Genomic DNA, 13,257 nt, shown 5'->3' on the forward strand with positions numbered 1-13,257 from the left:
TTTTGTAAAAAATAACCTGTAGCACATTCAAACGTCATCAATATGATGATTCTTATGCCTGTCATTGCATCATAGTAAAATTATAAATTGCCCAAAAATTTTTGTAATATACCTCTTTGTCCATCATATAGATGATAAAAATTGTGACGTACCCTCCCTATAACTGAGGACTATGGTATGGTCTACTGAATACTAATGAGCTGCAGTCTGCTACAGTCCAACATGGCTGCCACGAGGAAAAAAGTTGCACCAAAAAATGAAGAAACATCGGATTCTGGCTCAGAATCTGAAGAACAAGACGACTTTACATTGGACGATGTTTTAAAACTTGGTGGAAATAAGGTATGGTTTGTTAAGAATAGATAGTAGGTTGCTTACGGTAATATTTACGCCAAATTTATATCGTGACATGTTGTGAGATGCCCACGTTTTTGCACACCCTGCCCTCCCCCTTTTTACAACTTTGCAAAAATGATTGGAGGATGAAGCAAATGGACATGGAATTAGTAGAAGAGTATCTAGATTTGTAATTTATAAAGAAATAAATATAGGTTATTAGCAAACTCTTTTCATACAACTTTTGTTTACATAATATTATTTGCTGCACGTGTATTACTAATACAAAATGTGTTCTTCTGTCATCAGGGTGACTACAACACCCTGAGGATGATAGATGAGACCCAGGACGTGTTAGAACTCCCACAGGATGAAGGGAGTGATGTAGAACCAGATGAGGTAAAGACTTGAGAAGATGGTAATGTATGGTAAAGACATAGCCACTTGAACTACATGTAACTGTTATTAGTTCTAGTTGAATGCAATGTGTGACTCATGACTTTTATTCTCAATGTAACTCTTAATTTAACTGTTGTTCCTTTTTTCAGATCAAGGCAATGATACAGAAGTTGGGATTAGACAAGCTCAAAGCCCCCAGTGAGAAGTGGTAAGTTGTATTTATCAACATATTAAAGGTGTAACAAACTTGACAAATGTCTGCCTTAGTCTATTTTCAGTTACTCAGGTTCAGTATCAACAATCCCCAACAAATGATTGATCTCTAATTCCAGGGAAGAAAAGGAAGAGCTGCCAGAAACAAGCAGCCATGAAGAAGAAGATGAAGACAGGCTGACCACAGAAACACCAGCAGACACAGCTGATGTCCAAGTGAGCGAGGTGTCCAGTTCATCCCAGACACAGGAACAGAAGAAACCACTGGGAAAGTTCATTATAGCTCCAGGGGAGAGGTGGTACCAGACAGAGGTTAGCTCCAGATATTCTTACCTATTATTCTTTAAGCAGCTCAATACAGTTATGTGCAGGTTCTTAAATGGTTCTTGCAATGACTGTTAATAATCCATGCATTTGTGCCAGGACAAAGGATTTTGTTGAGAGGAAAATGCAAAAATGATATAACCTCTACATAACCTCTTTATTCCTCTTGTTTGTATCATTCATCAGTTCCCAACAGACCCGACCACTTGGCCCACAGTGAACCCAGCAAAAGCAGAGCAGCTGAAAAGAGAGGCAGCTAAGTTGTTTGAACAGGAAGTCAAGCAGCACAATCAGTGTAGGTTTTCTTTTAGAACAGTCTGGACTCTGGAACTTTCATTTTGCTGCACAGTTTGTCTGCTTACAGTAATGTTTGTCTGTAGCTAACCATTAGATATGACAAGTTTTGATCTCTTTATTGTTGATTATTTACTGTAGTGAAAAACAAGAAGAAGAGTTCAGATTTTGGCTGGCTGAAGACGGTGGCCACCGCGGGAACGTTGGCGGACAGAGTGGCGGGACTGACCGTGCTGATACAGGACGCACCGCTGCACAACCTGGCCAGTCTGGACACACTGGTCAGCATGGCCAAGAAGAAGATGAGGAGGGAAGCAACACAAGCTGTCGGTGAGTCTTGCACAGGACAATTTCTTGCTTTGTCATTTGCTAAATTTTCCAATTGCAGAACACCAATATCCCACCAGTGAAGTTGTCAACTAAAAAAATAGATAGAAATAAATAAATAGAATAAATAAAAAAATAACACTTAAAAGGTTCAAATCATTTCCATATGTAACCATCATATTAGCATCATAATTGCACCCAGTTTTTTTATGTATGCCTGGCTGTATTGCACACTTCTAGTTCCTTTACACTTATCATGAATATGCCAATTTGCATTTGCTATTTTTGCCCAGACACTTTAAAGGAGCTCTGGTTGTCTGACCTCCTTCCTGACAGGAAGTTGAAAACCTTTGAGCAGGTAAGTCAAAGAAGTACAGTAAAGACTAGGTTGTTCTTTTTTTGTATATTGATAAGAGATATTTGAGCCTTATCAGAGGTTAGTGAGGAAATGCATTCTTTTATCTTACATGTAATCGTGACATCCCAGTGTGTCCAAAATCTAGCATGTTACATTATAACGTAACATTACATTCTTACTGTGTAGCATGTAAATTTGCCAGTTGTAGTTTAAAGATAAATCCTATAGTTCAGTAAGTTACTAACATGTTTCCTCCCCCCCCTCCCCCATCAGCACCCCCTGTCTGTATTACCTGAGATCACTGGTGGGAACCAGGAGGGGAGGAGGAGAAGACTGATCATGTGGTACTACGAGGACAGGGTTAAACAGTTATACGCTGAGTTCATCTCAGCTATACAGGTGGGGCCCATGTATCTCCTACAATAGTTCAACTCTGCCAGGATTTAGAAGATAATATTTTTGTTTCTGAAAATGTGAAGGACTTAAAAATTCCTAATGCCATTTTGACATTATGAATGCTGTAGAATAGTAATGAATTGATAGCTCCAAGGTATCAAAGTGCTTTGCGTTAGAAATGTCACGGTTATCACATATAACTTAGAGATATAAGAGCTAATCAACCGATAATATCATGCTGACCCTTGTATCAGATTATAAAGCAGCATCACAGTACAATGTATGTATAGTTTCTATAGAATGAATGAAAGTCTTTCTCCACACATAATTTGATTAGGCCCCCTTGGCATTGCACAGTCTGTCCTTTCATAATTTGATAATGAACACTGTGAGTCTGTGTGTGAATTAGATTTGTACTGTTACTACATCCGTAATGGAGGCGTTGTTTGATGAAGCAATTTACTTGAAGCATACATTTTTCTTTTCAGACTCTAGCACATGACACTGTGGAAACAAACAAGTCTAAAGCTCTAGGTAAGAAGTGAACAGCTCTTTCAGACACAAAAAACAAGATAAGCTACAGAACGCTTCCAATAAATGGTTGCATCATTTAGTGGAATTTTTCAGATAGTTAGAGTAAAATAAATCAAACAAATTTTCAATAAATGATCAGACTTGATTGGTGAAAGAATGGGGACCGTTCTCCACACCTACTTGACTTTGTTTAATATCCCTGTTCTACAGGTACAGTTTTAGAACTTCTGAGTAACAAGCCAGAACAAGAGAAGGTTGGTACTATCAAAATTGTCCTATGATAGTTGACTTATGGTTGCTCTTAAAACATACAAACTTCATACCTACAGTTTCATAGAAGTCATCAAATTACAGTGTTAATTGAACATGCAGATAGGACAGCTTTTGAACAGTTATAAAGTATAATTCCCCCTTAATGAAATGATGTTTTCTCCAGGTCCTGCTAGAATTACTGGTAAACAAGGTCGGTGACCCTGACTACAAGATTGCATCCAAAGCAGCACATCTACTGGGAAAACTGGGTAAGACAAACTGAATGTGAAAAACTTGTGTTTCTTTTGTTGTAAAAGCATCATTCCTAGAATTTCAGAACAAATGTATAGAGTCTTGATGATTTTAAATAATCCATGTGTAATTTCTTCCCTGTTCCCAGTGACTATCCACCCCAATATGAGGCTAGTGGTGGTGAGAGAGGTAGAGAGACTGTTATACAGACCCAATGTCAGCGACAAGGCTCAGTATGTTTGCTTTCTTTGTGGTCGCTTAGCACAGGAACTATTTATGTATAAAAGCACCTTCCCTGTACATTTATTTCTGCATTAGCACCATGTGTTAGTACTTGTCTTATTTGCATAAGACTAAGTTATATACTTTTAGACTGATGCTTGGCACAACAGAATTTGTCTTGCTCTTGTCCAATGTCACCTCTCTTAATTCCACCTGGTACCTTAAGACTATCACTTTAAAAAAAGCAGTACCCGGTTATTCAAGACATTGTTAAGAAGACCTTGAGAGCAAATTTTTTTATGTTGATGTTGATGATATGGACAAAATACATACCTATAAGATTTAAATTAAGAAGGTGATACACATGTATTTTCAATTGCTCGCACATTTTTTATTTGCTCATACAAGTATTGGTAGCAGCTCTTGTATATGAACCATATGTGTTACTGTGAGAGTGATTTTCTCTTGTTTATTTATGGATGTTGCTACATTCCAGGTACTACAGTATGTGTTTCCTGAACCAGTTGGTACTGGATCATGACAGTAGTGAGTTAGCCAACAAACTGGTCACCATCTACTTCTCATTCTTCAAGGTAAGCCATGTGGGACTGGTGTCTATACAATGTGTTGGTCTTTTTTATTGCTTTTTTATGTGACTGTTTAGATGATAAAATAATTCTATTTCACTGCAAGTAGTTGCCCTGTAAGTTGAGGATTTTTCATGCTCACATTTGAATACATCATGTACCGATTTTGAGATCATAATTGCAAGAAGTGATGATTTTTTTATAGTAGTCACATAACCTGTAGTTTGTATGAAAGTCACTAGGAGGCACTAGATGACTGTCATCTCCGCATATCTAATGTATTATGAATCCCATGCCAGGTGTATGTACAGAAGAAAGAAAAGGACACTAAAATGTTGAGTGCACTACTGACTGGTGTCAACAGGGCTTTCCCTTATGCCAACGGTGGGTTACAACTTTGATATCTTATTTCTCTAAGAATTTTTGATAGATATCCATATATAGAACTAACAGTCTTGAATTGATACTAGATGATTATCAACATTAAACAAATATGACAAAAACTATAATTGGAAGTGTCAATGTTTTTCCAAACTTCACTTTGAATACATTTCTTCCATGACAGTTAAAGATGAGAAGGTTGATACTCAGATCAATGAGCTGTTCAAAGTGGTACATGCTGTGAACTTCAACATCAGTGTACAGGTATGTGTGGTATTTACATACATGTATGTGAATCAGACAGCATATCACATGATGTCAAACATTATGTATACTTAGTGTTCACACACTTAAGCTGAAAATGTTTTAGTCTCTACAAGGTGTATGGAGGAAATGTTAGATTAGTTATTTTTCTTGTCAATGTTTAAGACAAGATACGTTTTAGTCCTTAAAGTTCTGTACATTTTTTTACATCTATTAGGCACTGATGCTTCTCTACCAGGTCATGGATTCCAGGTGAGAATCTTCTCTGTGTTAACTCTACATGTATGTGTTTGAATACTTGTCCTCAGTTATTGATAGCATGTTTGATATTAAACATAGGGTAACTATGCTGTATCGTCGCAATGGGAGGCTTCCTTCATTATGAAAGTTAGATATAAATTTTTGTACTGACAATTCTTTGATGCTGACGCTGCTGTTTGTTTGCAGACAGGCAGTGTCAGACAGGTACTACACAGCCCTGTACAGGAAACTGTCTGACCCTGAACTGAAGCACTCGTCCAGACAGGCCATGTTCCTCAACCTGCTCTACAAGTCTGTCAAGTCTGATGTTACCTTCAGGAGAGTCAAGGTCAGGGTCACATGGGGGTACAGTCATAGTCAGTAGTTGGCAAGGTAGTCTTGTGGTTAGGGTTGTTAGTTCAGAATTCAAAGCCATGGCAGGCCCCAGTGTTGTGCCATACAATCATAGAAGGCAATTTGAATGAAATTTTTTTATAGAATTTTCTACAAATGCAAAATTCAGACAGACTTTTTGTGTCTGTTTTTGTGTCTTATCTAGACTTAGACTGCTTAACAGAATTTTTTTTTCAACTGCTTAACAGAATGGTAAATTGCTAAACAGATGTAAATTTATGAGATTGCTTGTCTCTAATCTAAACTACTTTTCTTCTTTGTTTAGGCCTTCATAAAGAGAATACTACAAGTCTGCTGTGGTCAGCAGCCATCCTTTGTATGTGGTGCTTTGTTCTTAGTATCAGAGGTGAGTGGGTCTTTTTCTCCAAAGGAGGTTGTGATTTGATCCAGCTCCACACAAAATTCCATGTTGAAATTTTCAAGGAAATGTTCTATGCTGTATGGTGATGATGTAACATAATACCCACATGCATGTGGTGAAGTTGTGTTTATTTATTTGTTTTGCAGATTGCAAAAGTCCATCCAGGGCTGAGAACAGTCACCCTGGCCACAGAGGTGTGTATTATCAAGATAAAGGTTTACTGTAACGTTTGTGCACAACATCTGACAATATGATAGTCTTAGACCAACAGCATTTTCTCAAGTAAGAAAACAATTCAATTTTTTACTCCATGTAGGAGTCAGATGATGAGGAGCATTTTGAGGATGTGGAGTTACCAGATGAAGAGGCTGCAGTAGAAGATGGAGAACAAGATGAAGTGAAAACAGAAAGTACAGAAGAGCAGAAAGAGGAGGTCACAGTACCATCTCAACCTGGTGCATCATGGGTACACAGACTAGGTCAGTCATACTGCTACTTTGACTTTTGGCTGATCCATTATAAAAATAAGGGGGTGAAGGACAATTGATAAGTGATAGATTTAGCACCATTATGATAGTATATTTTTCATTGTGTACACATTGTCATTTGTGTTATGCCACTGTTGATCTCACAAGTAATTTCTGACCGTGCATATTTTTGGCAACACCTCTGGAATGGAGCCATAATCCAACATTCCCCCCTGTAGGTAAAGGCAAGGTGACGTCATCCCAGTATGACCCCCAGGGTAGGAACCCACTGTACTGTGGTGCAGATGGGAGCTGTCTATGGGAGTTGTGTAAGGTATTTACACCATCACAAACAAGTCTTCCTTTTCTATGGCAAGATTGAAGATTCACACAGTAAAAGCATTTTTGTTGAAGTTTAAAAAAGCAACATTTCTTGTAACTGACTTTATCATGAGTTTTCAAATAGTCTTTCTTAAAACTGACAATGTTTCTTTTCTTGTTCACAGCTAGCCAACCACTTCCATCCATCAGTAGCTCTGTTTGCTAAAAAGATCCTTGATGTAAGTTATACATCATATAGTTACCGGCAGTGTATTTCTAGTACTTCTGAACATTGAGGTTTGCTTTGTCTAGTTATTTGTGTTCAGTCTTACCAGGTTGAAAAAGAATAATGGTGCAGTATTACATTGTACCAGCTGCTATACTGTTGTAGTCTGCTAGGGGGTATCTATGAAGGCTGCTATTGCAAATTTAATGGCTGCACATCTCAGAATCTTTACCTCTAAACTTTCTTGTTGCCCATGTTAAAGGGTGAGGTGATCCAGTACAGTGGGGACCCTCTACAGGACTTCACCTTAGCAAGATTCTTGGACAGATTTGTCTTCAGAAATCCAAAACAAAGAAAACAAGGTAAGAAATGTAGAAATAACACATTTGTTAGCACTAGAGAAGTCTTTCTGCTGAAGGGGTTGATAACCTGTTGAAAAAAAGGTACAGGTGCAGTATTACCTTGTAGTAGCTGCAGTACTGTTACTGTCTGCCAGAGGGAACGTATAAATTGTTCTATTGCAGATATGAAGGCATCACATTTGAATAACTTTTAATAACAAATTGAAGTATTTCAATCTTACAATGACCTGTTTTGTTTCTGTTGTGTACTTGTACTTCTTTGTCTCCAGAGTATTTCTCTTTACACATCTGTGTTTTTCCAGACCCCGGTCAGTCAGTGATGCAGCCAAAGTCCACCAGATTTGAACCCAGGGGAGTCAAAAGGTTCCCAGGTAAGGCCTCACTCTAATGCATTAAAGGTGCCCTAAGCGATATCTGGCCGATAGTAGGCTGGGAGCATTAAATTTCAAAAGTCTGTCTTTTTGTCACATTTTCACGCAGTATGTTGAATCAACCCTATCCTATCCCATACCGATAGTCATGGAGCAAAAATTCGATGCCGCTTTGCCGTACGAACGCCGTGAAAAACTACGTGCCTCCCGCCACCGGCAGTGGTGTCGGCCATTTTTGAAATTTCCGAGCGCTCGCGAACACTTCCGACTTCTTCCGACCAGAGCCGAGGACGAGTCACGTGGTTAACCACGAACGCGCTGAATCAGTCGAACTGCAGGTCATCCTGAGTTTCCGCTACATATTGATACATTTCGCGTAATGTCATAAAATTCGTTTCCGTTGGTATGAGAAACTGTATGAATGTGGCTACCACATGCGATATAATAAGTGTTATGATAACATTCAAGTATATACAAAAAGAGGAATTGAATACAAGGTTCTGACCATTCAAAAATCGTCAAATTTGAAGTCAATCGGTTTCGAACTCTTGCGTTCGATCCATGGAACCAAGGCAGCGCGTTCCATTTTTCGCGGAAGTTCCCGAAAATTGTCGACGGGAAACGGTTACTTGGTGGATTTTTGGGCCGATTAAATGGAGGCCCCGATAAATCAAGCAACTTGTCTCTGGGCTAGTTTCTGTGCTGCTTCAAACGCCAAACGTATGAAATAATGATGCAAATGTGCTGATACTTGGTGGTATGTGTCAATACCATACAGATTGTCTTGTTCTAAATATTTCCTATTTTAATGCCCTGATATCGCTTAGGGCACCTTTAAGAACAACACTTGTATGAGACCTGTCATTTTTGCTTGACACATAATATTTTCCATACTACATGCAAAAAATCATGAAAATTTGCTCATCCTTTCTTTAGTTAGCCCCTTCTAAGATCCTGCAGTTCCAAACTGGGCTGCTAGAGGTCCCAAACCTATACCCACTACTTTTGAGTCACATCAAACTATTGTTAATCCCACAGTGAACAGTGAGGAGTTTCTCCAGACGGAAGAACAGAAGATTCCTGTTGATGAAGTCTTCTTCCACCGGTGAGAGTCAACAATGAACCTCCCCCTTCAGTATATAGCACAAATTTGTGTACTCAAGTGAGATACTTCAGAGTTGGACTTTATCAAACTAAGGCATGTTTCAACTCAATGTTGTAGAATTGCCCTGATTTTCCTGTTTATTATCCAGAATGTGATGAAGTATTTTAAATTTCACCAAAGGTTCTTCTCCAAGAGAGCTGAGTTTGGCAGGAAGGCGACAGACGGTGACAATGACAGTGACATTGAGAGTGTGGGGGACGAGGAGTTTGATAGGATACTGGGTAGGGATGGATACATGCAGTGTTAAACACATACACATGCACTGTGATATCTTCTAGTGTAGCAAATCACCTCTGACAAAGCAAGCCAATTTGACAAAACTTCAGTGTAACACTAACAGTCGTAAACACTTAGAATATGGGAACTGTGCACTGATGCACAGCATTCCTCAGAATTCAATTGTTATTGCCCTTGATATTCATATTTGAATATTTTTGTAGGAACCAGCATACGTTGTGGATTTCTTTTACAGAATAGTGTATATAATCAGCAAAGGAGTTCATGAGATCATGTGGTTAGTGATGAAAATGTTGATACAACACAGGGCCTGGCTGTCATCAGCTTAGCATGGTTACTTTGACTCTTATGAATAAATTATTAAGTCCTGTTTTGTTTCTAAGAATTGATATGCCATCATGTATGATTCCAATCTCTCACATCACCATAATTTTGATTGTCATTTTCAGATAAATTTGAAGGAGATGAAGAAGATGAAGACCTTGGTATGGACTTTGCCAGGTATGGATATAAGAACAGCCCTCAGAAATATATGATTCTTACTCTTTAAAAATTCTATAATATAATGTTTTGTAATATACATGTAATATGATATTCTGTAATTTATCAGTCAATTGCCATATTTTGAATGTTCACAGTGAGTTGACACGTAATAAAAGAAAGGGTAAGAAGAAGGGAGAGGAGGAAGAGAGTGATGATGATGATGATGATATGATGGAGGAGGATGACCTGGATGATGATGATGATGATGATGATGGGGAGGCATGGGGAGAGGAGGAGGAGGAGGAGGATGGGGAGGAGGCAGGTGTGTTCATGGACCCTGCTGAGGAGGACATGTTTGCAGCTGCTCCAGATGGCAGTGATGAAGGTGGGGAGATATTTATGTACATGTAGTTTATTAGAAATTAAAACACATTGTCTAAAGTACATTGCAGCTCCTCCTGTAAAGTGGTGCACATCAGGCACAGAAAATACATTAATGAAAACTAAGTAGTGAAAACTAGAGATGTCAATTGATAAAAGAACTAAGATACACAATATGAATAAAACATTGACAAGAAATGACCATTATTATATGTAATTGAATGGTACAAGCTTTCTGACCTTTGTTTTTTGTACTTCCAGAGTTCAGTTATGATGACATGGATGAGATGTCCTTCTCTGAAGAAGAAAATGGTAAGAGCAGGAAGCTGGTCTGTTGAAATGTCACTTTGTAATAAAAATTATACCCCATACAAGACTAGACAATGGTAGGGGGAAAGAAAAATAAAATCTGCTATGCTGCCTTGGCAGGTAGGAGGTTAACCTCTTCAAATGTTGTATTTAATCAAAATTTGTACTGCAAAGTAGGATCACCACATCTAGACACAATCATCCTCTCATTTCTCCAGATGATGAGGTTGAAGCAGCTGGACCAGCCAAACAGGGCGGGAAAAAGGCAGCTAAGAAGAGGAAAGCAGGAGGTGATGGTGATGATGATGATGATGATGAGGGTGTGGACTTTGTTGCTGCCATGGCAACCAAGCCCAAGAGGAAGAGGAGGAGAGGGAAGTTACCAGGGGTGGGCAGTGGCAGTATGTTTGCAGCAGCAGAGGAGGTGAATGTCAACTGTTAATCATATACTAATGCATGCTTCAAACCATAATGCAATCACTAGAACTGACAGTTTTTGTTTGACGTGATGTCTAACTTGCAGTCCAGATACCGGGCTGCCCCGTCTGTGGGTTGTCTCGGACTGAAGGCTGCATAGACTAACCTGTGTGCCTTTTACCTCTGCTCGCCCTTCACATGGGCATGTAGCGTTACGGGTGCCCCACAACTGCTGCTTCGTACTACTGTAGATATCTGTGGTTTTCGTAGGAGATTAATTTTGCTGTGGGAGGGGGAAAGGATATTTTAGTTTGGGGTTAATGGTTGAAACAATTCTGTAGTACAGTAGTAGTACACTATACTACATACTAGTATGTAGTACAGTAGTAATACAATCATACGTACCGAGTACTACATGTATGATAATTTGCATGCCATTGATGTGGACTTTGAGCTAATCCCTTAATCATTGAACCTCTCTTCCTGCTGACTCTGATTGTAATTTCTCTGATAACAAGTTTGGTGGGTAGCCTTACATTAGGTAGAAGGTTAGAAGTATTTTATTCTATGACGTGTCAGCAAATATCTTCAGGAAGAAGTCATTTACAAAGGTACTAATCCCTTCTCTGTTACTTACCCCACCTGGTGACTTGGCACACCTGTGCTGCTTCTATTGTTATCCCAAGATGAAACAGGAAGGTCAAGATTAACATGGACAGTTGTTGCCCTTTCTTCCATTGTCCCAGTTTTTGTCATACACAGTTTGTATCCGACACAGTTAAGATTTACTTTGTAGTACCAACCTAATGAATGTCTATAAAATTTTCAAATCCCCTCCCCTAAGAATGGAGAAAAAAAGGGAAAATGACTTAGGACCTTTCCACTGTACTATAATGAATAGTTATGTACTATATAAAATACAGAAGAACTTTTCTCATGTATTGTTTTTGTCTCTCTCCTTTGAACAGTTCTCCTCGTTGTTGGATGACAATGCCGGCTCCAAGTTTGACAACATCGGCATTGGGGCCCTGTCAAACAAGGACAATGCAGGTGAGTTTTAGGAGCAAATCTCCTGACTTGTGTGACAAACGATGGGGAAGATTGACAGGTACAGGTGTGAGCCACAGGTATACTGCACACCTGTGCAAGATTTGGATTGCTCCTTATGGACAAGACAACTCCTGTTCACTCTTAGATCCACCCTGTATTTAAAGTCACAAATTGTTGGATAGCTTGTGTTAACTTCTGTCTACATTCAGGGACAGTGTAGGGCCCTCTCACTCCCCTTGCAGTAATGTACAGTATTTTGTTCAAGATTTTTGCATGTTCCAGTACTTGCTGTGATACCTCAAATGTTGAATCACTTGAATGTTCCAAAAAACAAAAAATCTTGGACACAGAGCAGATTTCTTTGCAAGGGATGTAAAAGAAGCAACGTGCATCAGAACCAATGATTTACACAAAACTCTCAGGAACGTCAAACACTCCTCTATTTGGTAACCTTGGAGTAGATTCCTCTCCAAGGCTGTAGATACCATCAAGGTCAGGAACATTGTTATGCAGAGTTTGTGCAGATCTCTTGCAAAGTTTCCCAATGACACATACCTCATTACAAAACTCTTATCACATTCAATTTGATAGCATCAAAACAATTACAGAAGATAACATCTACCTGTGGATTACAGGTACAAGAACTTAATGAAATGTGTCTATAGTGCTGAGGAAAGGCATTCTATGAAAGGGAATAAATAATTGATATTTTGAACCCTCCTTGTGTATAGAGTGGCTGAAAAAAAAGCATTAAAGTGACCACTCCCAAATATGCAAATTAAGTATCTTTGTTGTCAAAAATATGCAAATGATATTGAAACTGTGCATTTGTACTGTATAAAGAAACAACTGTAGTTGAAGAGATGGTGTACAATGTTTCTCTGTTCCCTACAGATGCCAAGCAGTTGAAGTGGGAGGTTGCCAGGGACCAGTGGGTCAGGGGACAGAACTGGAAGGACAAGAAGAGAACTCGAGGGAAGGGTGCACCGGGGAAGGGGAGGGGGAAGAAACAAGGGAGCAAGCAGGGGAAAAGAAGAAGATAGATGATAAACTGCTTCTGTCGTTTACAAAACTTTTGTTCCTAAGTATTTCACTGAAATTTGATTGTATTGTTGGAATAGTGTATGATTTTGTATGACTGTATCAAAGTCCCATGTAAACAGTTTTTGAGACTGTACAGATAAAAATTAAAACTTGAATTACTGAAACATGCACTCACGAAGCCTTTTTCCTTGGAAGTTTGAGCTAGCTAGTAACAATTTAGTGTAGCTACATGTATGATGAAGAAGGTTTGGTAGAGGAGTCCTTGAAAGA

At 38.9% G+C, this 13,257-nt stretch overlaps 1 protein-coding gene across 1 annotated transcript; it reads left to right on the forward strand.

Moving 5' to 3' along the window:
• The first annotated feature begins 117 nt into the window (after window positions 1-117).
• Window positions 118-13,001, forward strand: LOC109475023 (CCAAT/enhancer-binding protein zeta-like). Its single transcript, XM_019775557.1, has 32 exons — window positions 118-342; window positions 646-735; window positions 885-943; window positions 1,068-1,260; window positions 1,459-1,567; window positions 1,708-1,896; window positions 2,187-2,251; window positions 2,525-2,650; window positions 3,136-3,181; window positions 3,392-3,435; window positions 3,618-3,702; window positions 3,834-3,918; window positions 4,404-4,500; window positions 4,794-4,878; window positions 5,060-5,139; window positions 5,357-5,391; window positions 5,587-5,728; window positions 6,059-6,139; window positions 6,301-6,348; window positions 6,471-6,633; window positions 6,861-6,955; window positions 7,128-7,181; window positions 7,431-7,530; window positions 7,833-7,901; window positions 8,940-9,006; window positions 9,187-9,287; window positions 9,753-9,804; window positions 9,942-10,171; window positions 10,429-10,479; window positions 10,695-10,900; window positions 11,862-11,943; window positions 12,838-13,001. The coding sequence occupies exons 1-32, from the start codon at window positions 196-198 to the stop codon at window positions 12,984-12,986; spliced, it is 3,225 nt and encodes a 1,074-aa protein (XP_019631116.1). The 5' UTR covers window positions 118-195; the 3' UTR covers window positions 12,987-13,001.
• Window positions 13,002-13,257: the final 256 nt, after the last annotated feature.

This window comes from Branchiostoma belcheri, unplaced genomic scaffold (genome assembly GCF_001625305.1).
Source record: "Branchiostoma belcheri isolate BF01 breed outbred unplaced genomic scaffold, Haploidv18h27 scaffold32, whole genome shotgun sequence".
Taxonomy (NCBI): Eukaryota; Metazoa; Chordata; class Leptocardii; order Amphioxiformes; family Branchiostomatidae; genus Branchiostoma; species Branchiostoma belcheri.

What these genes read in the sequence shown, in the direction of transcription:
- LOC109475023 (XM_019775557.1), top strand. Translation starts at nt 196, where the DNA reads ATGAGCTGCAGTCTGCTACAGTCCAACATGGCTGCCACGAGGAAAAAA. An exon ending in CTTTGTTCTTAGTATCAGAG is followed by an intron (nt 6,140 to 6,300) that starts GTGAGTGGGTCT and finishes TTTGTTTTGCAG; the next exon opens with ATTGCAAAAGTCCATCCAGG. An exon ending in TCCAGATGGCAGTGATGAAG is followed by an intron (nt 10,172 to 10,428) that starts GTGGGGAGATAT and finishes TTGTACTTCCAG; the next exon opens with AGTTCAGTTATGATGACATG.